Source organism: Esox lucius, chromosome 2, assembly GCF_011004845.1.
Source record: "Esox lucius isolate fEsoLuc1 chromosome 2, fEsoLuc1.pri, whole genome shotgun sequence".
Taxonomy (NCBI): domain Eukaryota; kingdom Metazoa; phylum Chordata; class Actinopteri; order Esociformes; family Esocidae; genus Esox; species Esox lucius.
The window spans coordinates 35,919,881-35,946,261 of NC_047570.1; the positions used below are offsets into that span (position 1 = coordinate 35,919,881).

At 44.6% G+C, this 26,381-nt stretch overlaps 1 protein-coding gene across 5 annotated transcripts in view; it reads left to right on the plus strand.

Moving 5' to 3' along the window:
* Positions 1-24,213, plus strand: part of vps13c (vacuolar protein sorting 13 homolog C) — a 94,709-nt gene extending 70,496 nt beyond the window's left edge. For all 5 annotated transcript variants that reach the window (XM_020053640.3, XM_020053651.3, XM_020053645.3 and 2 more), the window contains 29 exons: positions 201-465; positions 713-873; positions 1,117-1,238; positions 2,117-2,414; positions 2,698-3,087; positions 3,315-3,419; positions 3,868-4,029; positions 4,202-4,327; positions 4,903-5,036; positions 5,235-5,364; positions 5,578-5,813; positions 6,128-6,275; positions 6,793-6,933; positions 8,155-8,236; positions 8,338-8,407; positions 8,879-8,990; positions 11,022-11,135; positions 11,690-11,823; positions 12,649-12,730; positions 12,988-13,101; positions 13,754-13,829; positions 14,040-14,203; positions 15,231-15,276; positions 15,811-15,934; positions 18,112-18,226; positions 19,978-20,069; positions 20,432-20,555; positions 21,494-21,574; positions 22,096-24,213. In XM_020053640.3, coding sequence (XP_019909199.3) covers positions 201-465; positions 713-873; positions 1,117-1,238; positions 2,117-2,414; positions 2,698-3,087; positions 3,315-3,419; positions 3,868-4,029; positions 4,202-4,327; positions 4,903-5,036; positions 5,235-5,364; positions 5,578-5,813; positions 6,128-6,275; positions 6,793-6,933; positions 8,155-8,236; positions 8,338-8,407; positions 8,879-8,990; positions 11,022-11,135; positions 11,690-11,823; positions 12,649-12,730; positions 12,988-13,101; positions 13,754-13,829; positions 14,040-14,203; positions 15,231-15,276; positions 15,811-15,934; positions 18,112-18,226; positions 19,978-20,069; positions 20,432-20,555; positions 21,494-21,574; positions 22,096-22,185 — 4,038 coding nt within the window. In that variant the 3' untranslated portion in view covers positions 22,186-24,213. The remainder of the gene's footprint in view (positions 1-200; positions 466-712; positions 874-1,116; positions 1,239-2,116; positions 2,415-2,697; positions 3,088-3,314; positions 3,420-3,867; positions 4,030-4,201; positions 4,328-4,902; positions 5,037-5,234; positions 5,365-5,577; positions 5,814-6,127; positions 6,276-6,792; positions 6,934-8,154; positions 8,237-8,337; positions 8,408-8,878; positions 8,991-11,021; positions 11,136-11,689; positions 11,824-12,648; positions 12,731-12,987; positions 13,102-13,753; positions 13,830-14,039; positions 14,204-15,230; positions 15,277-15,810; positions 15,935-18,111; positions 18,227-19,977; positions 20,070-20,431; positions 20,556-21,493; positions 21,575-22,095) is intronic.
* The last annotated feature ends 2,168 nt before the right edge of the window (positions 24,214-26,381 follow it).

Consider the following 26,381-nt stretch of genomic DNA (forward strand, 5'->3'; position numbering starts at 1 on the left):
TACGCAATGGCTTTTGTTTTCGTTGTACTGTACTTGTTCAGTGACAATAAAGATGAATGTTTTGATTATGTCAAGCCTAGAGACTGGCCATTGTGAGGTTTAATGTGTCATTGTTTCGCTGCCTATTCCTGGGATTATAATAAGCTAGTTCCTATTAAACGCTGTAAAGAATGGCACCTCAGTTCACAATTGTTGTTCAGGCATTCTCAGAGGGCACCGCCTCGACCTTTGACCATAGTCTGAAGGAGAAGGCCCCGTTCACCGTCCGGAACGCGCTGGGAATCCCCCTGGTTGTGCAGCACAGTGCCAACCTGCGTGTCATGGCGTCCCCTGGTCCGGGCAAGACCCATGAGGTGGCCGCCGGGCAAAGTGTGGACATGTTCGAAGGCGCGTTCGACCGCCCGGCACGGGGGAAACTGTCCGCCCTGCAGCGCCAGGAGAGCTGCTTCTTCAACCTCAGCATCGGTCAGTAGAGCATACTGGTCCTGGTTTCTGAGTGGCCAGAGATGGCATCGCGAAAGGACATTTGGCATTTAACCGAAAGGCTGCTGGTTCCAATCTGAAAGCAAACAAGGTGGTAAATCTGTTTTTGTCCCTGAAGCAAGGCTCTTCAACCTGATTGCTCCCGTTAACCTCTCTGGATAGGTGTGTTATTTTGCCTATGAATCCGTGTCCAGTAGGTGCGTTAAGACAGTGTTCACTGTATCCACAGCTCCTGAGGGTTTCCGTGAGATCTCCAACATTGCGGTGGACAAACCTGGCCGACGCTTGTATAACATGAGGAGCCCAAGTTTACCGGAGATTGTGTCTGTGCTCCTGCAGATCGATGCCTCAGAGGGAAACAAAGTCATCACAGTGCGCTCTCCGTTACAGGTAGACATTTAACAGAACCATATTCGTATAACATATTTTATTTTAGTCTATTTAACCCGAGGGGATATCGGTGTTGCAAAACTTTTATTTTCAAAATCAAGGAGCATCTAAAGCCACCGAGACTTTACAGGTTACGGTTTAAAAACATTTTTTTTTTATTCTTAACAGGATTAGTTAAAGGATTTATGTTATTCTGACTGTATTGTTTTTTCAATGTGTTTTTTTTTTTTTTTTGTATGACAGATCCAAAACCATTTCTCTCTGCCATTTGCCATCCTGAAGTACTGCCCTACCTCCAAAGGTTTGGTGAATGTAGGAATAGCAGAGCCTGAGAAGGAGTTTCACGTACCCCTGGACTCATACAGGTGATGCACATGGTGAAAACTGTTAACTTGATTCTACAGAAACGTTTTGAGGGACTGCTGTTTACAGTGATATAACAAATTTACAACTGTTCTAAAAAATTATGAATTCACTCATCTTATTAGGTCATATGAGTTTCTCTTTTTTATTAGTTTTCTCTTTTTTCCTGGTAAGATTGCTTCCTTTGAAAAGCAGGAAATGTGTGGTTGATGCGTATGAGATGATTCCACCAAGGAGTGTTCTAGAAACTCCTTTAATCACCTTTCTTATTTTGGCTCCTCTTACCAGAGGAACCGAGAGATACTTCATCGAGTGTTTGTGCTCGTGAGCTGCAAAATAGAGGGACAATTTTACATAATTATATTAGCTACTTATCACATGAATGGACGGCTATATTTCTGAAAGACCTGTGATCCCAGCAGATGGACAAAAGAGAGTATTTATGAGATGCAAATCAAAACAGGAAATGAGGAGTAGGTGATGTCTGCTTAGCTGGGCAAGTATCCATCTGTTCATTGTCTACATCCTTTATTCAGCTCCACTTTTGAGAGACTAGCACCACAAACATATTGAATGGATGTGAACCAATTGCAATGTGGATTGTATTCAGACTCCCATCTCCCAACCTTGTCTCCAGTCCACTACTCTGCTGTCTCTGTCCTGTCAGTATTGACTTACAGTTAGTGCACATATCTTAAGATAATGACATGGGACAGGCTCACAACTAGTTTTTGTAGTCCACCTTAATGAAGTAGCTATCAGCTGTGAGGGCTACATGGAACTAAAATGAATTGCATGCGTCAGGTTCCTAAAGTATCTCCTCTGCGTTTCATTGAACGTTTCAAAATATCCGTTGTGTATTTCTGTCTCCACCCTCCAGATGTCAGCTGTTCCTCCAGCCAGTGGGTCGTCTAGACGGCCAGTACGGTCCCTCGTCCACCTGTGTTGCCTGGAAGGAGCAGGTCCACGTCAGCTCTGAGGTGAGGTCCCTCCTCCAGTGTCCGTCAGCCGACAGTAGCTTCCTGCCTCTTCAGGTGGCTACTCTAGCCACTCCCGACCAGCTGGCGTTTATCTCCAGCCAGGGAGAAGAAGACTGGGACCCGGCTTACGTCATCCACCTTCACCCCACCGCAACACTGAGGAACCTCCTGCCTTACACCATCAGATATCTACTGGAGGTAATAAACGTGCTGAGACGGTCACAAGGCTTAAGGCTACATTGATCAGCAAATCCAACTTTGTCAAAGTGCCTAACAATTGATCCGTCCCAGTACCTAAGAGAAGAAAGCACATGCGCTTACTGTAGCAAGATCAAGGCTAGAGATTTAACTTAAAGAAAAACAATCAAGCTCTGCCAGCTTCAAAACTTAATAAATTTGAGCTTGGGTCGGGGAGTGGTCTTAAGCTTAAGAAGAAAGGCTGCTCTAATCCATTGATCTGTCCGTCCGCCTTTCTCCCCAGGGTTCTGCCGAGTTCCACGAACTGCAGGAAGGCAACACGTCGGACATACTCAACGCTCGTATCAGAGGTGAGGTCATGGAGTTGGCCCTGGTCAAGTACCAGGGCCGTAACTGGTGCGGACGAATCCTCATATCCCAGGACATGGCCGAGTTCTTCCCTGTCAACTTCACGTGCGACACGGACGAATCGCTTACCGTGGATGTGAGCGTGCACGTAGAACGGCCACCTGGCCGCCTGACGCTGTCCGTGTTCAGCCCCTACTGGATCATCAACAAGACGTCCAGGGTCCTGCAGTACCGAGCGGAAGAAGTGTTGGTGAAACACGCCTCGGACTTCAGGGACGTCGTCCTCTTCTCCTTCAAGAAGAAGAACATCTTCAGCAAGAACAAGGTGAGTGACATGACAGTGGGTCTTAAACATCTCCCCTTGCTCTGTGTTCTGATACGTCCCTGGTCGACTCCATTGACTAGTTGAATCCGATGTGCTAGCTCAGGGACACGACAGCATTATAAAATGTCTAGCGTTCATGTAGGAGAGGTGTGAGAATTACTGGTTCTGCCTGTTCTTCTTCATGTTTCGTACGCTAACAGTGGGAGGATGTGTGGGTTTTCTTCCAGCTGCAGCTCTGTGTATCCACTAGTTCCTGGTCTGATGGCTTCTCATTGGACACCGTGGGAAGTTATGGGTGTGTCAGGTGCCCTGGCAACAACATGGACTTCTTGGTGAGACTTTTGGAAGGTTACAATACTACCACGACACCAATCACGGTGCTGTCACAATGCTGTCATAGCACTACCACAACACCATCACGGTGGTGTCACAACACTACCACGACACCATCACGGTGGTGTCACAACACTACCACGACACCAATCACGGCGCTGTCACAGTGCTGTCATTGCACTACTACAACACAATCAAGGTGCTGTCAACACTCCCATCATCTTTCTCCAAACAATCATTTAGCTCCAATTTAGCAGTTTACACATTCAGTGATTCACACGGGAATGAACCGAGAGCCCTCAGAAAACACCCTGACGCTGACTCACAACTCTTACTGATCTGAGCCAGTCTGATTGCTCAAACGGTCCTGTAGTTGAGCCACAGCGTGCCGTAGGACCGTGACCTGTGGTTCATGGAGGTACCGTGTGGTCGTCTGTGTTTTGGCAGGTGGGAGTGAGTATTCAGATGAGCAGTTTCAACCTGACGAGGGTTGTGACCATGAGTCCATTCTTCACGCTGGTCAACAAGTCCCAGTACGAGCTGGAGGTGGGCGAGGCCCAGGATGAGGGCAGCGCCAACGGGAAATGGCACTACATCTCCTCCACAGAGGTAAACAGACGGAAGCCTGGTGGGTTCCCAGAACCCGGGTTTATATTCATATTATTGTAATTGAGCTGACCTTGCATGCGTGCGCGCGCATGCGTTATCACGTGACCATAATCGTGGTCGTCATGACTTTGTCTGAGCATACATATGTGTCTGACTGTCCTGTGTGTGTCAGTGTCTCCCCCTCTGGCCGGAGCAGACCACGGGGAAGCTGTGTGTCCGGGTTGTCGGATCTGAATCCAGCTCCAAGTCCTTCTTCTTCAACAAACAGGACAATGGCACTCTGCTCTGTATGGACAAGGTAAGCAGCCTGTCACTCAACAGGGACTCACGCCCACGTCTATCTCTGGATAGGATGCTAGTCTGTCACAGGGCCCCGCCCACGTCTATCTCTGGGCAGGATGCTAGTCTGTCACAGGGCCCCGCCCACGTCTATCTCTGGGCAGGATGCTAGTCTGTCACAGGCCCCGCCCACATCTATCTCTGGACAGGATGCTAGTCTGTCACAGGGCCCCGCCCACATCTATCTCTGGACAGGATGCTAGTCTATCGCAGGGCCCCGCCCACGTCTATCTCTGGACAAGATTCTAGTCTATCGCAGGGCCCCGCCCACGTCTGTCTCCTCCATGTAATATCCCGAGCAGATGAGTGTCAGGTCTAATTTTTTGTCTTTATTACGACTTGGCGTTCTGGATGGCAAACCACAAGGCAGCGGTCTTTGTGTGACCTATACACACCGCGTACTACGGTTACGCTCTGGTTTTACCTGCATTTACCTGGCGGTGGTTGACTAGTCTCCATGGGCCTTGATGTGCCGGACAAAGCCTTCCCCGGTTGCTCTTGTAAACGGTGATGCTTTCCGCCCTTGTCCCGTAGTATGGCGGTGTGATCGTGGACGTGAATATCTCGGACCACTCAACTGTGATCAGCTTCACTGACTACTACGAGGGAGCGGCCCCTGCCCTCATAGTCAACCACACCCCCTGGCTGACTGTCACCTTCAGGCAGAGGTAGGGCATCCCTGGTCGAGGCCTCCACTTGTCTTTCTATTGGAGTTATACAAGTGGCTTATGAATCAAGGCTCCGTTAGCTGTCCCCTTACCGGGATGTTCAAGTAACACAGCGTTTTCCCGGCCACTTTTACTCACATTGCGGCGTGCTGGTTTGTCTTCCGTGTTTTGGGTTGTTCCGGGTTGTTCCATCCCCAGTGGATGTACGGAGTCCAGAGAGCTGAAGCCAGGAGAGGCTCAGAGGTTTGCCTGGGACAATCCCGCAGGTGTCCGCAGACTCAGCTGGAACTGTCAGGAGCACAGCAGTGGGGAGCTGGACCTGGTCAAGGTGGGTCAAAGGGAAAAGTAATTCTAGTTTCATGTCGCTAAAATGACCAAGTCATGACATATTGATGATGTTGTGTTTCGCTAACTGTCTCTCTCTTTCTCTCTGTTTTTTTTTTTGCTTTCTGTGTCCATGTCTGTCTGTCTGTCTTTGTCCCTGTCTGTCTGTCTTTGTCCCTGTCTGTCTGTCTTTGTCCCTGTCTGTCTCCTTCTACAGGATGAGTGTGGTCAGTTTGCATATGATGGACTGTCTGAAGTCCACTGGGTGTCCTTCCTGGATGGACGACAGCGGGTGCTGCTTTTCACCGAGGATGTTGCCGTGGTTACCAAGGCACGGCAGGCGGAAGAGCTCGAGCAGTTCCAACAGGAAGTGAATGTGTCCCTCCAGAACCTGGGCTTGTCACTTATCAACAACGACAACCGCCAAGAGATCGCCTACGTTGGCATCACCAGGTAACACAACGTCGTGCAACATTATGCACACCTAACCATGCACACACACACGCATATATAACCACACACACACACACACACACAACCACAAATACACAAACACACATATAACCACACATATATAACCACACACATAACCACAAACTTACACACATATAACCACACACGTACACACATTCAGACACATAACCACATATACACACACACACACACACACACACACAGATGTATTTGCACAACCCCTCAGAGTGTTTCATCTGTCCGTTACTTTTGATGTACGGGTGGCTGGTGTGAATGTCTGGCTGCTCTTCCAGTTCCGGCGTGGTTTGGGAGATGAGGCCTAAGAACCGCTGGAAGTCCTTTAAGCAGAGGAACATCAGGCTGTTGGAGAAGGCCTACCAGAAACACCTGACTGGAGGAACTCCGGAGCCTGGCTGGGTCAGACTAGAGAACAACATAGAGGTGAGGACAACATTCTGACCTTTGACCCTAACCTAAATACATCAGATAATAGGTCCACACCTGCAGATTACCTGGTTTGGGGGGCCCGTTGCTTTCCCTGTCTTTGTCCACCTGGTCATACTTCTGACCTAGTCTAAAATCAGATAGACTCTGGATTTAGCCCAGATAAATTTATTTATTATTCCAATTGGACTCTTAATATCTCACCCGGCACAGCCAGAAGAGGACTGGTCACCCCTCTGAGCCTGGGTCCTCTCTAGGTTTCTTCCTAAAATTCGACCTTCTTAGGGAGTTTTTCCTGGCCACTGAAATTCAACACTACTGTTGTTTGCTCCTTGGGGTTTAAGGCCGGGTGTCTCTGTAAAGCATGTTGTGACAACTGCTGTTGTAAAAAGGGCTTTATAAATAAATTTGATTGATTGATTGATAATAGAGACTTCAATCTATAATTGAAGTGTCTTATTGGACGAGCAGGAAAGGGCAGGAATCTTACTTCAATATTATTTTTTTTTCCTAGGTGAACTTTGGAAAGGTTCCCATGGTTATGCGTCAGCCTTTTTCATGTCATATCAGAAGGAACTTCCTGTCTGGTATTCAGGTGGAGTTCAAACAGTCACCTCACCAGAGGAGTCTTCGGGCCCAGCTGCACTGGCTACAGGTTACACCCTACACCCTAATCCCTACACTGAAACCTACACCCTAACCCCTGCATCCTAACCCCTGAACCCTACAACCTAACCCCTACACCCTAATCCCTACACTTTAATCCCGAACACTAGGGCTGCACAATTTGGATAAAATAATGATTTGCGATTTCTTTGACAAATATTGCAAGCGTTTGCAGCGTTTGCAGTGTTTGCAGCGTTTGCAGTGTTTGCAGTGTTTGCAGCGTTTGCAGTGTTTGCAGCGTTTGCAGTGTTTGCAGCGTTTGCTATGATTGCAGTGTTTGCAGTGTTTGCAGTGTTTGCAGTGTTTGCAGTGTTTGCAGTGTTTGCAGCGTTTGCAGCGTTTGCTATGTTTGCAGCGTTTGCTATGTTTGCAGCGTTTGCTATGTTTGCAGCGTTTGCTATGTTTGCAGCGTTTGCTATGTTTGCAGTGTTTGCTATGTTTGCAGCGTTTGCTATGATTGCAGCGTTTGCAGCGTTTGCTATGATTGCAGCGTTTGCAGCGTTTGCAGCGTTTGCAGCGTTTGCAGCGTTTGCAGTGTTTGCAGTGTTTGCAGTGTTTGCAGCGTTTGCAGTGTTTGCAGCGTTTGCTATGTTTGCAGCGTTTGCTATGTTTGCAGTGTTTGCTATGTTTGCAGCGTTTGCTATGATTGCAGCGTTTGCAGCGTTTGTGCCGTTGTCATAGCTGGTTTGGTAAAGTTTCTCAACCCCTTGAGGTATATTTTCTCCCATATGAAGTTTGTTTGAAGGCACCGACATTGAAGCCTAAACGTTTAATAACCGTGCTGTTGTGTATGTGGGACAATATCTTGGTGGCACTCGCTAACTTGAAGCAGATGTCTTTGCTAGCGGTTGCCGTGTTGATTCAAATTGACATTGAAAAACCAACAAGAATTTCAACAAAATTAGTCCAAGTATTTAAGTAATCTACAAGAGTATCTACAGGACCCGCAAGAAAAACAATTACGGACATACGGTGCATGCCCCTTGCCTCTTTTTGGAGCTGAAAATCGTCTAAGTTGGCGATTTGGATATTGCACATGTCAATATCGCAATTTCGATTAATTGCGCAGCCCTACCACACACCCTACTCCCTACAACCTTTCTTTCCGTTTTGTAGTAGATGATAAACTGCTCTCAAATGACTTAAATTATTAAATAGATGTGAAATCCATCTTTTTGATGCTAAAGACTGATTTCACTGTGTCTTTCAGGTGGACAACCAGCTCCCGGGGGCCATATTTCCTATTGTCTTTCACCCTGTCCCTCCTCCCAAATCCATTGCCTTGGACTCTGGTAATCAAGGCCTACCGAACACTTTGACAGGAATGTCTGTTGAAACATTCTGCCGTCTGCGAATGTCACCCTGAAATGTGTGTTTTCCCATTGTTTGTCAGAACCAAAGCCTTTCATAGATGTCAGCATCATCACCAGGTTTAATGAGCACAGTCAAGTGATGCAGTTCAAGTGAGTGCTCCTCTTCTAACCCCCCAAGCACGTTCAGTGTACACACCTTTTCATCAAACACACTTCATAGTGTCCACATGTCTTTTTAGTTCATACGCTTTTATCCATGGGTAAAGATATGTAGTTCTGTGTAGTTAGTGCCATTTCAGTTCAGGGTTAGTCCTAAACTTGTCTCATGGAATAGATGCATTTAGTCGTTAATTGAACAAAATCAGTGCATTTCTACTTATCCAGTATTTCACTGTGAAGTTACTGCTAGTGGTATAAAGACAGAATACACAGAATTTGAAAACATATCAAGACAGTACACAGAATCTGCACAAGGTCCAACAAAAATCCTCTGCGAACCCAATATCTCAAAATTCGAGTAGCTGGGGAGCAATTCAGAACCAGTCCAAGTGTTCCACTTGCCAGCTCTGGGATTCGACCTAGCAGGGAAATAGTGTCACAGTGATGTGTGTTGTTCCCCAGATACTTCATGGCTCTGGTGCAGGAGATGGCTGTGAAGATCGACCAGGGTTTCTTAGGAGCCATCTTGGCCATGTTCACGCCCACCGCTGAGACGCACGTTGACAAACAGAAGGTAACTCACCCACATACAGAAGGTAACTCACCCACATACAGAAGGTAACTCACCCACATACAGAAGGTAACTCACCCACAAACAGAAGGTAACTCACCCACATACAGAAGGTAACTCACCCACATACAGAAGGTAACTCACCCACATACAGAAGGTAACTCACCCACAAACAGAAGGTAACTCACCCACAAACAGAAGGTAACTCACCCACATACAGAAGGTAACTCACCCACATACAGTGTAGCATCCACCTCTAAGGTGGTGGTTGAATTAGACCGTCACCCCGGTTTCTGGGAAATTAACTGAGGTCTAGAAGTAGTGTTTACAGATTTGATTGACTGAAAACCGCCCAATCACCCGTAGACTCCAGAAAAAAATGCCCGAACCTATACAACTATATCTGTAAATTGACCCTCCCAAGCCAATTTTGGCCCGCACGCTGTCATTAGCAAGAAACCAGGCAAGCCTAGTTCCAATCCTCTTGGGCCACTGGCCGTTTTAACGGAATTGGCCGTTATATGGCCATTCGTGAATGACATTGATACAGTTAAACTGACTAACGTTTCTTACTAAGTTTACCTCCACCACAAACAGTGTCTATGTATGACGTTTGCCCTTGGCCGTTTAACAGCGTATTAGCCAGTAATAAGCATAATATGAACTTGGGACCTATAGCTTACAAGTCCGCTTCTCTAACCACTACGCTATTTAACAAGGTGTATTCAGTCAGTCAGTCTCAGTAAGAGACATTCGCTCTTCTTGACCGGCTCCGCTAACGATGTCCGCTTGCAATGTCTAGAAAAACGGGGGTGTTTAGTGTATGCCAAACAAGGGAAACGGTGCCCTCTGCTGGTAGAATAAAGTAACTCTTCCGGAGGAAGTATCAGTGTTTTCGGTGTGGGTTGACTATGTGTAATGTGCATTTACTCTCTTGGTTTAGAATACATGCTTATCAGACTAGTGAAAATAAATATAATGAATTGATATTGTTGGGATTTGATGTATGAGCGAAAGTCCCTCCTTAGCGAATCTCCACTTTACTTCATGTGGCTCCATAGCGACATGCACTCTGGTAGATACCTCACTCACTACTGAAGCATACACTTCCTTTGGTCATCATTCTTTTCAGTCCTCTGCACCCGTAAACATTCAAAGTGATATACATTCTCATGAGGAGTTTCTTATATACTGTATATATGGTGAGAATTCATTTGTCTGCATTAATTTGGCCCCATATTTCATAATCTTTGCAACATATCACTAGTATAATTGAAGACCATTATGCTTTTAGTACAAAGTTACAAGCATTTGTAAATAGGCCTCTATAATTCTTGCTTTCCGAATCTGCCCTTTTTCCACCGTTTTGGAACGCATTTCTTAGCTTTGACTGTAGTTATTCTCAAATCAAGGAGCCACATACATAATCTCAAGTTATTTGGTCTTACGGTATAGGTTTTTAAAAACCAAATGGAAAGATTCCCAACACCTCCCACCATAAGACCCTGTGCTTAATATTGTCTGTTGAATGCCAAACAGTGTCAGACAACTGGCAATTACTTTGTCAGATATACTTTGTCAGGTCAAACCGGCTAAATCTGAGATTGGCCCGTAAAACTCTCTCGAGTACAGTTCCACGGTATAAATATTGTGCTAATGACAGTGACTGTTATTCTCATTCCACAAGAGGAAGGAACATTTTCAAATGTGGTGCCGCACTGATATACAAGAGCTATTCCGGGAACGCGTTTGTATATCTGGCCCTGGCAGAGGGGAACAAATCCCAGCTCAGATGAAAACCCCTGTGATGTTCGTCTTAGTTCCAAATACCCCTCCAAGGCTTGGTTTATGTCGAACCTCTTAGTCAAGTACCAACCACTCTCCACTACTGAAAAACACACTCTTTTGTTTTAAAAAAAAAGTCTAACTAGTTTTGTTGTTGTTTTTTTTAGATGTAGCTACAGTATACAATCCTTGGCGATTTTGGTAAATGTGTCTGTTGCCCGGTGTGGTTTCTGAACTCCCCCTCTCCAGACGAAGCTGATCCAGAAGGACTTGGAGATGTTGCAAGCTGAACTCATGGAGGCGTCCATGACAGACAACTCAGGGTTAAGCTTCTTTGAACACTTCCACATCTCACCCATCAAAGTAAGTGCCACCCTCTCCCTCTTCCCCCTATCTCCCTCTAATCTCTCACCCATTCTCCCCCTATCTCCCTCTAATCTCTCACCCATTCTCCCCCTATCTCCCTCTAATCTCTCACCCATTCTCCCCCTATCTCCCTCTAATCTCTCACCCATTCTCCCCCTATCTCCCTCTAATCTCTCACCCATTCTCTCCCTCTAATCTCTCACCCATTCTCTCCCTCTAATCTCTCACCCATTCTCTCCCTCTAATATCTCACCCATTCTTTCCCTCTAATCTCTCACCCATTTTTCCCTCTGTCCATCTTAACTCTCACCCATTCTCCCCCTCCAAACTCCACCCATTCTCTTTCACTCATTCTCCCCGTCCTTCCTGTATCTCTCCCATCCTTTATTTCTCCTCTCCGTTTCTTCTCTGTCGCTGTCACTCACAGCGCTGGAATTTCTATCCAGGCAGTGGCTTTGTTTTAAATGTGAATTCAACCTGTTCCCCCAATTTAAAATGTATTCTGTGAACTTGAAATCATTTTAAAACCGTGTAATGTTTCTCTGTTTCAGTTACACCTGAGTCTGTCTCTGGGCTCCAGTGGGGATGAGTCTGGACAGGAGGAGATGGTCGCCATCCAGTCAGTCAACCTGCTGCTGAAAAGCATCGGAGCTACTCTCACAGACGTGGACGACCTCATCTTCAAGTGAGACGCGTCGTCACACACACTTGATACAACATGTCTGGGTTATATTGACATCATATGTGGGGTTGAATCTAGGCACGTCATCTGTGGGGTCGACTCTAGGCACGTCATCTGTGGGATCGACTCTGGGCACGTCATCTGTGGGGTCGACTCTAGGCACGTCATCTGTGGGGTCGACTCTAGGCACGTCATCTGTGGGGTCGACTCTAGGCACGTCATCTGTGGGGTCGACTCTAGGCACGTCATCTGTGGGGTCGACTCTAGGCACGTCATCTGTGGGATCGACTCTGGGCACGTCATCTGTGGGGTCGACTCTAGGCACGTCATCTGTGGGGTCGACTCTAGGCACGTCATCTGTGGGGTCGACTCTAGGCACGTCATCTGTGGGGTCGACTCTAGGCACGTCATCTGTGGGGTCGACTCTAGGCACGTCATCTGTGGGGTCGACTCTAGGCACGTCATCTGTGGGGTCGACTCTAGGCACGTCATCTGTGGGGTCGACTCTAGGCACGTCATCTGTGGGGTCGACTCTAGGCACATCATCTGTGGGGTCGACTCTAGGCACATCATCTGTGGGGTCGACTCTAGGCACATCATCTGTGGGGTCGACTCTAGGCACGTCATCTGTGGGGTCGACTCTAGGCACATCATCTCTGGGGGCGACTCTAGGCACATCATCTGTGGGGTCGACTCTAGGCACGTCATCTGTGGGGTCGACTCTAGGCACATCATCTGAAAGGATTGTTTTATTGTAAAGAGAGTGACTTGGGATCTTAGGTTGGGGTCTGCCACTCAGTCTCTCTGTCTCTCCCTCTCTTCTTCCAGACTTGCCTTCTTCGAGGTACGGTATCAGTTCTACAGGAGAGAAAAGCTGATGTGGGCTGTGATTCGACATTACAGCGAGCAGGTCAGATCATATGACTCACTACTATACATGTTGAACATGTTTTACCATTTTAAAATGCAAGCTGATGAAGGTAATCCAGCAGTTAGAACTTTAGGCTAGTGTCTGAAACCTGCTGCCCTTGAGCTGGGCACTTAGCCCTATTTGCTCCTGTAAGTAGCTCTGGGTTAGAGCGCCTACTTTTTCCTACTTTATGCAGCTAATTTCTTCTGTAAAGTCTGATCCTGACAGTGTGTGTATACGTGGATGTTCCTCCCCAGTTCCTGAAGCAGATGTATGTCCTGGTGCTGGGCCTGGATGTTCTGGGAAATCCATTTGGGATGATCAGAGGCCTGTCGGAAGGAGTGGAGGCCTTTTTCTATGAGCCCTTCCAGGTGACACACACAGACTGGTTGTGTAATTCTCTAGTGGTGACATTATCAGGTTGTGTTATTCTCTAGTGGTGACATTATCTGCTTGTGTTATTCTCTAGTGGTTACATTATCTGGTTATGTTGTTCTCTATTAGTGACATTATCGGGTTGTGTTATGACATTATCAGGTTATGTTGTTCTCTAGTGGTGACATTATCTGGTTGTGTTATTCTCTAGTGGTGACATTATCAGGTTGTGTTATTCTCTAGTGGTGACATTATCAGGTTGTGTTATTCTGTAGTGGTGACATTATCTGCTTGTGTTATTCTCTAGTGGTTACATTACCTGGTTATGTTGTTCTCTATTAGTGACATTATCGGGTTGTGTTATGACATTATCGGGTTGTGTTATTCTCTAGTGGTGACATTATCAGGTTATGTTGTTCTCTAGTGGTGACATTATCTGGTTGTGTTATTCTGTAGTGGTGACATTACCAGGTTATGTTGTTCTCTAGTGGTGACATTATCTGGTTGTGTTATTCTCTAGTGGTGACATTATCTGGTTGTGTTATTCTCTAGTGGTGACATTATCTGGTTGTGTTATTCTCTAGTGGTGACATTATCTGCTTGTGTTATTCTCTAGTCGTGACATTATCTGGTGGTGTGTTGTCACAGGGAGCGGTCCAGGGACCTGAGGAGTTTGCAGAGGGCTTTGTGATCGGAGTACGCAGTCTACTGGGTCATACTGTTGGTAAGGCTGTGTGTTTCAGTGTTTTCTGTTCCTCTGTCTGTGTGTATTCCTTCCTCCCACCAGATGGCGCTGTGTTTTCTGTATTTCTGTGTGTATTCGCTCCTCCCACCAGGTGGTGCAGTGTTTACTGTAGCTCTGTGTGTATTCCCTCCTCCCACCAGGTGGCGCAGTGTTTACTGTAGCTCTGTGTGTATTCCCTCGTTCCACCAGGTGGCGCTGCAGGCATGGTGTCTCGTATCACTGGCTCAGTGGGTAAAGGACTGGCTGCTATCACAATGGATAAAGAGTACCAGCAGAAGCGAAGAGAGGAGATGAACCGACCGCCCAGAGATTTTGGGGAGAGTCTGGCCAAGGGGGGCAAAGGCTTCCTAAAGGTACTACTGTTGTTATTTTTATTATTCTACATTTAAAACTATGCAGAGTCTGTGAGGTTGCAGGAACTCGCACCAACTGCATAATGTATTATTACAGTAATTTACCCATGGTCATTAAACAACCCTGTGGGACTCATTTGGTAGATCATGGCACATTTGCAGGGATTGGGGGGTTCGATTCCCATGGAGGACCGGTATGCAAATGTGACACCTGCCCCTCTGCCCTGGCATTCACCCAGGAGTGGAATAGGTTGGGGGTGGAATAATTTTTGTAGAGTAAATGTCCATATTTTAAAAACCCTGTTCCTGTACAGGATGTCCACCTCTAAGTCACCCCCGCGAGCGCATGTTGAGTCAGAGGTTATGAACGCTCAAGCCCTCTGTTGCATATTAAACTACAGGAAGTGATTCAACAACAGCACCATACGTAGCGTGCCCTCAGCACAACCTTGACATTGTCAGACAAAAGGAAAATGCACCGCATGATGATTAGTTTAAAATGATTTATGGTCACCAGCACAGGTAGAAAACAAGTGGACTTGGGCGGGGAGAAGAAAGGCCTCTCAATACATTTCAGATGACGTGAACACAACATGGGGGGAAGAGCTTCTGTAATGCCGGTTATTCAAGACCAAAGGTTGCATCCTCTGTCTTCTCCTGTCCTCCTGTTATTCATGATAAGGCCAAGCTTTCCAGTACACAACACACCGTTTGGTCCCCAGTGGTTCCCTTACAACCTACCCAGGTCTCTCTCCCTGTGACCCGGGCCTTGTAGCAAAGCTGTGCACTATGTAGACAACTGGGTGTCATTTAGGACGAGGCCTTTGTGAGGCTAAGCCTTTCAGGACAAATCACAAAAACTGATGAACCCTCCATTCAAGGCAGAACTGTCAAATGTAATTTCCCAGAAAGCCGGGGTTCTTTTCTGTGGCTAAGCGGTTATTCTGTCCTGCTGGAGTCTTCAATAGAGCTGTGTGTTTTGGTTGCCATGGAGCCGTGATGGCCCTCTCTCTTCCTCTCCCTGCAGGGGATGGTTAGTGGGGTAACGGGCATCGTCACGAAACCTGTCGAAGGTAAGTTGATTCACAACACATTTTGACTGAACTCCTTCCCCCCCGCTGGGAGAAGAAAATCTGTCTCTCATAGTTTTTCAATGTTTCATAGATTTCGTGTGTATATTTCAGATGTATGTATATTATAGATTGAAAGGCACTTTGAATCCTTTACGAGACAGACGCAGTGAGGAGAGAGCAGTGTTTTCTGTTCAAAGAGCAGTGTGCTGGATTCAAACCAATGCTGCAGCAGTACATGCGCACTGGAGGCAGTGGCCTAGATCACTGGACATCCTCTAGGTCATGATTATGTACATTTTCACTCCATACACATAATTCTTGGAACATTTTCCTTCTCAATTCATTTTTCTACTTCGGTTAAAAAGGGTATCTGTAAATATGTCCTTGTGGAACACAGAAGTTTGTCTCAACAACAAAGATCGTCACCAGATGTTCCTATCCCTCATTCGGGAGGTGGAAAAAAATATTTCCAGTGTAGTTGGCTTTGAGTGTTCATCTAAACCAGAGGACTAACCAACCGGGGCCTCCCACCAGGGGCCAAGAAGGAGGGAGCGGCGGGGTTCTTCAAGGGCATCGGCAAAGGTCTGGTGGGAGTGGTGGCCAGACCTACAGGGGGCATTGTAGACATGGCATCCAGCACCTTCCAGGGAATCCAGAGGTTAGTGAGCACACAGCTGCTACATACACCTCTTTTAAAAGGAATCTCATGGTTTTACAGTTTTGTTTTTACTATTTTAGCATGTAGCCAGGGCCGGCTCTAGGCATAAGCGACATAAGCTCCGACTGCTAGGGAGCCCCAGACCGATAGGGGAGAGGGGGCCCCAAATAAAATGTTGCTTAGGGCCCCCAAAAGGCTAGAGCTGGCACTGGGTGTAGCATACAGCACTAGTTGGTGGCAGATGGCCTAGCATTCGCTAATACTAGCGAAAAGATTGCTTGGAATGAAGATTACATTTATTTTGTAGCGTGTGGAAGTTTGTCACAAAAAAGTTCCCTCAACAATTGCTTTACTGGTTCATTCACACTGTTTTGCTTACACGTTGCAGTATATGACATTTCTTTTTGTGTGATTTCATTAAATGTGCGTTTAATGTATTTTATGATATTGAATCAACATGTTTGTCTCAATCTGCCTGCCAGACCGTGTTTGATGGTTTTATGTTCTGTCCGTTGTAATTGTTGTCAGTTGACTAATTTTGTTTACTGTTCTGTTTTTATATATTTTTTGCTTAAGTTAATGCCTTGGAATTTAAATTGTAATTTTTTTTGTGTGAGTATTTGGTAATATGTTGGGAATAGTTTGGAAATGACTCAACGTCCATAAAGAATGCTTTGCTGTTTACCTGATATACACCAGGACACCGCGTGTTTAGAAATGGCTAGAAGTTTCGGCTGGCATGGTGGGTTAGTTTTTCGTAGGTCAGATTGTCTGCCAGAGAGGTGAGTTACTGCATCATGTTCTGTTATGACAGGCTGTTTCAGATCCAACCAAGCAAAGTGACTGGTTAATGCAAACATTAAATCCCTCCCTCCCTTTATCATTGTTAACATTGCAACTGACCTGACTCCTCCCCCTGCTCCATGCTGCAGCATCGTGAGAACCAACTTGCTCAAACCTCAGGACTGAACAGGAGAGAGGACAGGGCCCAAACACACTGCATTTCCCAGAAGGACTTGCTTTAAAGGATTCACAAATTATAAGAAACTGTATATGAAAATCTCCTGGATAAATGCTTTTTTTGTTCCATGTCTTATCTGGAAAAGGTTTTATATGGAGCAAAAACAGTTCTTAAATGGGTTATTTTCCAATGGGTGTGGCCATGCATTACACATTTACAGCACGACCAATAGAGGTCCAGTCTCGGACATTGACACACTCAAGCCCCTCCTCCGCCTGTTCACTCCTTTGGGATTGGCCGAGTGCACGAGCCCACCGCAAAGCACATCAGAGCCATGCAGAGTTTGGCGTGCTGAAAGCCAACAGCAACTCCCAAGAACATTACTGTTTAGTCTCCATAGTAAGCCGATTTCTCTTTGTGGCTGTTGGTACTTCCGTGATATGGACCGAGGCGGGTGCTGGAGGAAAAATGTTGACATGTTCCTGCGGTCTGACTGAAATAGCCAAGCAAAGTGTCTTTGGGCTTAGGAGAAACATAACCAAGCAAACTGTTGAGTGTTTTCTGTGATCAGCACATATACCTCCCACTAACTCCCTCTCACTTCTCTGTTACCTAACGTTGGTCTCAAACCTGTTCCCCAGTGGTTTTGAACTACATACTAAATACCCAACCTCACATAGTATTTAATTCCATCACTCCCTGCCCATCTATCACGTGGCACACATTGCCTCACTCATCAGTTCTTAATAACCTAATGAAATTATTGTTCCATGCTTTCACAATAGAGGTAACGAAAGGTGAGATGCCTGAACCCTCTCACGCACACACACAAACATATGCAAAGATACGCATGTACACACACAGACACGTATATCTTTCTCCTCCCCTTTGGGTTTATCTTTGCTAAATGTTTTACATTTTTTGCAGTTTATTTCAGGTGGTTGACTTTGCGATTGCTTTGTTGCAACGTCACTGCTAGTGCATTAGCTTATTTGTTAAGATATTTGCATTGCAGTTTTGTAATGATTTTGTGTTAGAAGGAAACCTTGTTTCTGTTTTTGCTTGATCAATGATACAACCCCCTCCTCTGCAGGGTATTTGGCTTTGAGAGTGTATTCTGATAGCCTGGGAGATTTGACTGAGTGCTGATGGGCTGTTTCATCTAATGGTACATTCTGATTGGTTGTATGATCTGATCGTGGCTTGTGATTGGCAGGGTGGCAGAGTCAACAGAGGAAGTGACCAAGCTGAGGCCAGTCAGACTGATCCAAGAGGATGGAATCATCAGACCTTACGACCAGGAGGAGGCCAAGGGTTACGACTTATTCCAGGTTAGGAATTTACCTTAGCGACACAATGATACATTTGGCAAGGTTTGTGGAAAGGGGATTGATTAAAAATAATAATTTTTCCTTAAAACAATCTTCACAACAACAATGGCTCTGCCAATCTGATACTAATTACTGACAACTTTTGTCTTCATAAGTGAGATGTGCATGCCTTTCTTTTTCAACCTTGACATGGCACTGTCTTTTTTCCTCCTATAATTTATTTCCCTTGCTTTCTCTCCTCCATGCAGCATGATGTGGAATAGAGGGCATTGAGCTTGATTATGGGGCTCTGTTGTCTCTGAATTATGTTGTTCAAGTGCTAGAAATTTACAGTTATGTTGATTGAGTTAAAATTCCAGTTGAAACCATATACACTGTTTCTGTTTGAAGGTTGGTTCAAGCTATTTGCAATATCTGGTTTGTAAACTTGTACACATGTATACAATTCTGTAATGTCTTTAATTCAGTATGTTGTCTTAAAGGGATAGTTGGGAGAATTTGTCAGTTAAGACAAACTTGTAGATACCTTTTGATTGTTTGTCAAGTAAGAAATATGTTGGAGGTGGTTCCACAAGCCAAGGCTAACTTATCTAATGATTGGAGGTTTGGGGAACAGAGGGCATGTTTGTTGTTCTCATTGGGTTCACAAGTTCATCATGGTTCCAGAGAAGTGGATGAATGGTCTAATTGCCAAAATCACAAAACTCTCTCTTTACGACTGAAATGTTTTGCATGCCAAAGCAAGTCTCTCCATCCAATACCTCACAGTTGTTTTTAAGGCAGGTTATTTTACTATGTTTGCATTTTGGCTTATTTCCAGAATATAATGCTATAACCTGATATAATTTTTGCGGGGGATGAAATCCTATGAAACAATTATTGAAAATTATATTTTACTAATGAAAGGCAGTAATGTGTGTTATAATTAATGTGTTGGTACCACATACCACAGTAGTTAGCAGTATTTGTTTTTATATAAAAGGTTTATATCATCCTTTTGGAAATCACTGCTTTCATATCTGTAAATAGGCACTCACAATATTTAGCCAGTGTTTATATATTTAGTCCGTAACCTTTGTTTGTTTGAATTACTGTAGTCTTATGCAAAAGGTGTACACACAATGTTATTGTTCAAAGAAGCATGACCAAATTGGCGCTGTATGTCTTATATATAAGATTATCTGTTCTTCACAGCCACAATCAAAAATTCCCACGTTTGTCTGGCTGCCTTAAAGGATATGAATGTATGTTAATATTACAGCTAATTGTATATATTTTGACGTTTGTCAATATCTTTAATATGTTGTATTTTGTGTGTTATAACTTTCAACCTGAAATTTAATAAACCTATAAACACCCTCGAAGTAGATGTGGAAATCAATTGAGATGATTTGCTTGCTTATATTTCTGTGTGCTTATAGTTGCTTACATTTGTGTGCTTAGCTGCAATACAATAATTGTATTATCGGATTGCCAATGGAGACATTGTGTTGTATGTTTAGTAACACATGATCACAAATCAGTCCAATCCCTTAAAGATGCACTGTGGAATGTGGGTAGAATTTCAGCCAGTAGTTATAAAAGTGGCGCCAGTGAGCCATAATTGGTCCTGATGGTTTCCAATTGTGCAGTACATTTTGTAATCCATTTCTTGTTAGTGTGTTTCTGAATCCAATTAGTAGTCGTACAGTGCACCTTTAAAGATGCAGCTAAGAACTGGTATCTAAATGCCTGTGTTGCCTGCTCATCAGAGGTCTGAGATAAAACCACTGGAAGGGGAGGTCTTCAGGGAACACTGTCTGTACCCTGGACACAAGAAGACCAACATCATAGTGACCAACAGGTATTTAGTGTGGAGGCCTATTGATTTGTAAAAAGACTACTGTACCTGGTGAGTTGTAAAGGCAGACCCAGCTAAATGATTTACCTGTATCAAGGTAACAGTGTAGCTTCAGGTAACTTCATAAGGGCACTTGTAAAATACATACATTGGTAGAAAGTATGGTGGATGTGTGCAACGATTTAATATTGTATCATAATCTGGTGTCCCAGGCGACCTCGGACTGTCTTGCATATCAGGTGTTAATGCCCATTATAGAACGCAGAATCAGGAAGTTCCATTCCACAAAGCCATGTTACAATTATGAACTATGACTCCAGTGTCACTGAAATGCTGCCATATATGATGTGTACTTCTTCCCACAGGAGAGTGATGTGTGTGAAGGAGATCGAGTGTGTGGGGCACTTCAACAAAGAGTGGGAGTGCTTGTTTGAGCATTTCTCCAGGCCCCCGTACGTGGAGGGAGCGGACCTGAAACTCTACTGCAAGGTATGGCAGGGAAAGGCTGTAGTCCCATAGGTCCTGTCAGACATAATTGAATGTACTCACTCCCCTATCTGCTTATTTACCGGTACTTGCATAGTTAGTTAGATTTAGGTTTTTTATTTAGTTTAGTGGATGTCTTCTGGTGACTTGTAGTAGACTGAACCCCATTCTACATCCCTATAGTAGACTGAACCCCATACTACATCCCTATAGTAGACTGAACCCCATTCTACATCCCTATAGTAGACTGAACCCCATTCTACATCCCTATAGTAGACTGAACCCCATTCTACATCCCTATAGTAGACTGAACCCCATACTACATCCCTATAGTAGACTGAACCCCATTCTACATCCCTATAGTAGACTGAACCCCATTCTACATCCCTATAGTAGACTGAACCCCATTCTACATCCCTATAGTAGACTGAACCCCATACTACATCCCTATAGTAGACTGAACCCCATACTACATCCCTATAGTAGACTGAACCCCATTCTACATCCCTATAGTAGACTGAACCCCATTCTACATCCCTATAGTAGACTGAACCCCATTCTACATCCCTATAGTAGACTGAACCCCATTCTACATCCCTATATTAGACTGAACCCCATACTACATCCCTATAGTAGACTGAACCCCATTCTACATCCCTATAGTAGACTGAACCCCATTCTACATCCCTATAGTAGACTGAACCCCATTCTACATCCCTATAGTAGACTGAACCCCATTCTACATGCCTATAGTAGACTGAACCCCATTCTACATGCCTATAGTAGACTGAACCCCATTCTACATGCCTATAGTAGACTGAACCCCATACTACATCCCTATAGTAGACTGAACCCCATTCTACATCCCTATAGTAGACTGAACCCCATTCTACATCCCTATAGTAGACTGAACCCCATTCTGTATCACTGTGTGTATGCAGGAGCCGAACAAATTATTCCAACGTAGAGATGGACCGGAGCCCATGAGAGTCCTGCAACTCAAGAACTCTGTCACTGCCCAGGTGTGTGTGTGTGTGTGTGTGTGTGTGTGTGTGTGTGTGTGTGCGCGCGCCAGTGCGCACCAGTGTGTGGGTTAGGTCTTACTGAACGAATGGGGACCAAATGTCCCACTGAGTATAGTAAAACCAGAAAAACTTTACCTCATTGGGACCTTTTGCCAGTCCCCGTGAGGCAAAAGTAAATTTCCGGCTCAGGGTTTAGGGTCAAACTTACAGTTGATTTTATAGTTAGAATTGGGGTTTCTTTAAGGTCCAGGCGTTGTTGGTTAAGTTTAGGGTTAAGGTTAGGTATTACATCTAGGTAAAGTTTAGGCATAAATGTTACTTTATTGAGGTTAGGGTTAGGTTTAGGGTTAGATTATGGTTAGGTTAAGGTTAGGGTAAGGTTTAGGGTTAAGTTTGGGGCAAGGGTTTGGGGCATGCAATTTCTATTTTCTGGTCCCCATGAGGGTAGCTGTACAAACTTGTGTGTGCGCGCTCGTTAGTGCCACTGTGCTGCTAACTGGCCCTCCTCCTTCCCATAGAGACTGTGTCAGGCCATAGACCAAGCTCAGCTCGCCCGCCGGCAGCGCAGGATGGTGAAGCAAAAATCCCAGCGCTTTCTCAACGAATAGTGTTGATATCACCACCAGCGTGGATGATGACGGCTGGTCAGCACCGACACACGGCAAGACGCAGCAGCTGCCGGGAATGACGTTGTCGCTGCCTCATCAGTTTCCCAACACACATCTGGGCTACAGATGAGCTTCACAGGTTCTGTTTGCGGTCCTGTTAACTAATGAAACATAGTAACTGCTGCCTGCCGTGTGTGTGTGTGTGTGTGTGTGTGTGTGTGTGTGTGTGGTTCTAAGTTTTCCCAACTTAGAACCAGTGATTGTAAGTTGGGAAAACGGTACAGTAGAAGAGACAATTGATATAAGATGAGGTAGAATGTGTTTTTGTTGTTTGTCCTGCACTTCCTTTTTCATGTTTATAACCATCTTTTGGAATTATGTGTGTATATGATTATGTAATCTGAATGCTGTAAAAAGACAGATGTGAAGGCGCAAAGGATTATGGAAACGTTTTCATTGCTTTGTTATGGTTTCTCATTTGTAGGAAATATGCACTTAAGTTTCATGAATGGTCATTTCAGTGAAAAATGCTTTGTCTTGGTGGGGGATGATTCTTGAAGTCCAAGGGAGCATTAGGCTTCATCATGCCTGGTTTCTACCGAGGTCTGCACTTAAAACTATCAAAGATAATTTAACAAGTGTGTTGTTTGTCTGTAAATTTGTTTAGTGCTCCTTGACTGTATCTTTTGTTTCAGTGACAGAGAGTCTACCGATATAAATGTAGGTCTGTTATAATTCAGATACATTTGATTTCAGTCACTATAATGTCAGTGTTGATCTTTTTTTTTATTCCCGAAAGAAAAAACAAAATAGTTGTAGTCCAGTCATGCCACTTGTGGCCCAGGGACCTAAGTGGCATAGCTGGTGAAGACACTTCCTGTCTGTCCAGCCTTTCATATCCTAATCAATATAGACCAAGCCAGTGGTCTTTCAAGGGTGGAGCGAACTACCACTGTCCAGGATGGCTGTCAGACAGGATTGCCTTGTCTTGCGGCTCTCCAGCCACTTCATGTGGTAAGCTTGCTAGCTTAATTGTGATGATTGGCCAAAGCCAGCACTATCCTCCAAGCGTGTAGGTTATGGAAAACGCCCTGGTTGAATGATTCGTCTAATAAATGTAGACGAACCTGGTGGGATGTACCCCAGAGAATACATCCGGTTCTTTGACTCTCCCGGAGCACGCTGGGTAGTTGCTGCGATTAAGCAAAGCCGTGAACATGAACTGGACATGGCTAAATTTGGCAGGGGGGAAAGGAGGGCAAAGTTGAGAGAAAATATGGGCTACTTTTGAATGGGTGCCTTGACCTTTTGCCCAATCACAAATGGCCCTACTGTTAGTCCTTCTCCATGCAGTTTCATAGACCAGACGTAGAGTACCAGATGGATGTCTGGAGTGGTGGTTTGCTAGGGTGATGGAGATTAATGTTTCAGCTGATCACTGCCTTGGAAAGTTATGAGTTCAAATCAATGCTGAGACAATATATTTTGGGCTCTTAAGGATTTCCAAAATGTGTACCCCTTTATTCAGCTGTTAAAAAATGAACTCCTAACCATAACACACAATTTTTCACCAATATCACTAACGTTGTAATTTTTAACATACTAGTGCACCTTTTTCTTTCCTTTCCAAAAAAGTTGAAACGGAAAGTTTTGAGAAAGGGACAGAAGCGTTCGATTTGCAGTGGTCTCTTTATTCTAACCCTTCTGTTCCTCTCAAAACCTTCCTTTTAAACTTTTTTGGGAAGGAAAGAAAAAGGTGCAGTGGTCTCTTAATTTTTTCCGGAGCTGAATACGTTTAGCAAGTTTGTAACATTCTTTTAGCAATTGCTATGACCAAAGATATGGATTGCAATAGAAATGAATACATGAAATACAAATCATACGTTACTGATGTCAGAGTCCCAGACATTTGTATGCTATGCTACGCTGCTTCCTCTGTATCATGTCACAATGCTCTAATTCCTTCCTTCCACAACTGATTATTTTTCAACCCAATGAAGCCAGTCTATTAAACTGATATACAATGAACCACACTGTTGGAATCTCATTTTGGCCTGAGTCTCTAAATACTCTTCAGGTTGATCCTGGATGGGTTTTCCCCAAGATAACCCATAGCAGTTGTTCATTCAACATTTGACTACACCAGTAGTTCCCAAAGTGTGGGTGGGGTTGCTGGATGTAAAAATTGGTGGAGGGGAGGCCTCAAATGATGTAAGGTGTGAATAAAGACATTTGGCAACCAATGACCTACCTGTCATGGTGGATTAGCATTCCTAGTGCTAAACACTTATTAGCGGGTGTTTAATTATACAATTTATTCCAAGGCAATCTACCAAGGAGGACTCTAGCTTTGCTGGTTCCAGGAACAACCAAGGACAACTGGGTTATTCTGGAGTCTGTCAAATCTCCATTCCAAGCTTCTGTACTCTCCACGTGTGAAGTAAGGAAGGACAATGGGAGGAAAGTGTTGTCAAAGAAACAGGCCTTTCAATCTCACCGAGATGGACCACGTGCTGAGGAGAGACGTCACACAAACGCAGCACTCTCGCTACCTGCGGTAAATTATTCATTGAATGAGGGCGCTCTCCAGGGGGGTGTACTGTAGTTCGAGGAAACGGAAAGAAGCCGCAACAGGCTTGTTTTAAACCCAAACCAGTAAGCAAAACTGGTTGCAATTACGTTGTTATGCCACTGAATTGGTGTCTCGATGCCATACATTTTAACACATTTTGCTAACCGAGCAGCACCGCTAGTGTCTTCAATGTTTTCTGAAATTATTCAATCATTAGCTAGTCTGCACCGACCATCCCGCTGCTCCGCTGGAAGAAGAATGGTACAAATTATATGTATATTTATACAGACAAAACCAGCTGAGACCAAGGTCTCATTTACCGTGGTGCCCTGCATTACAACAACAAACAGTAAAAATGAATGAATAAAGAAAGAAAAAGATCTTACATTGGTTTTAAAACAATTTAAAGAGGCAAGTATAATTTACTTTAAAATGTAAAAAGTCAGACACTTGTTTTAAATGTGCTATGGACACAATATCCTTCAAACAGCCTTTACGTCAGCAAAGTGCGTATACAGACACCCAGACTAAAACCCCAAGCAAGCAACACGATATAGAGGCGCAGTTGCCACGAAAAACCCCTTAGATTTGGAATCGGTGTTGTCAGAATTCGCAAAAGAAACTAGCAACCGGGAATGTCAAAAGAAGCCCAAAACAAGCAGCATACTGCAGACAAAGCCTTAACACACAGGAGGTGCACTGTTGAAGTGCACCTCCTGTTGAAGTGTGAGTGCCGGCTGCTCAAATGGGGGCGAGTGACGTTCGAGTTACTATCAAAATATTCCAATTCCGCGAACATACAAAAGCATGGTTCTCTAAGGTGTAATTACATTTCAAACCAACCTTTCTTCCACCAGCTTACTACATAGGTAGGCTACTATATTTTCATAATGTTTGCAAACACATTGATGGCGAATACAAATCTAACGGAAAGGTATTAGCCGTTCAAACAAAAGTGAAATGATTGCACGCACCTGCACCACTAAACTAACTGGAGAGGGAAAACAGTGGGGGAGGGAACTTACAACTTTTATATGAATTAACTCGGTCTCAGTTATAATGTGCCTCTTGGTCAAAGCAATACACAAGCTCAAAAAACACAACCCGTGGTAGACATTAACAATATTTCCAAGAGACTTTCTAAAAATATGCCCAATTGAATCACTTTAAAGTCGCCTACAAAAAGCGGATATGGAAACCGGCCCTTTTTGGAACTGGTTGTATCGGCATAAAAATGTGTAGGCTATTTCCGTGTGAGTTAAAAAGAAAAAGAAAAAACTCACCGTTGCACTTAATTGTGGCTGAATCACATGCTTCCAGGGTTGGCAGTTAATAGTCTTTGCATTGTTTAATCGAAATGTATTGTTGTTCGTGTGGGTTTTCCAATCGTTCCGAAATGTAGGCCTATCAATGGTATCCAAGACAACACGAAGATCAGGAAGAAAATTGACGGACGGAGGCAGAATCTGAATCTGACGCCATAAACAGTTAATTAGTGTATCAGTAATGCATTTTTGATTATTATACCCAGTACAGCTACATAGCGGCGCGCACTTTCCGAACAGGGAAACCATACGTCACCAATAACCCCGTTTCCGAAAATGTTAAACGCAAATAAAAACAG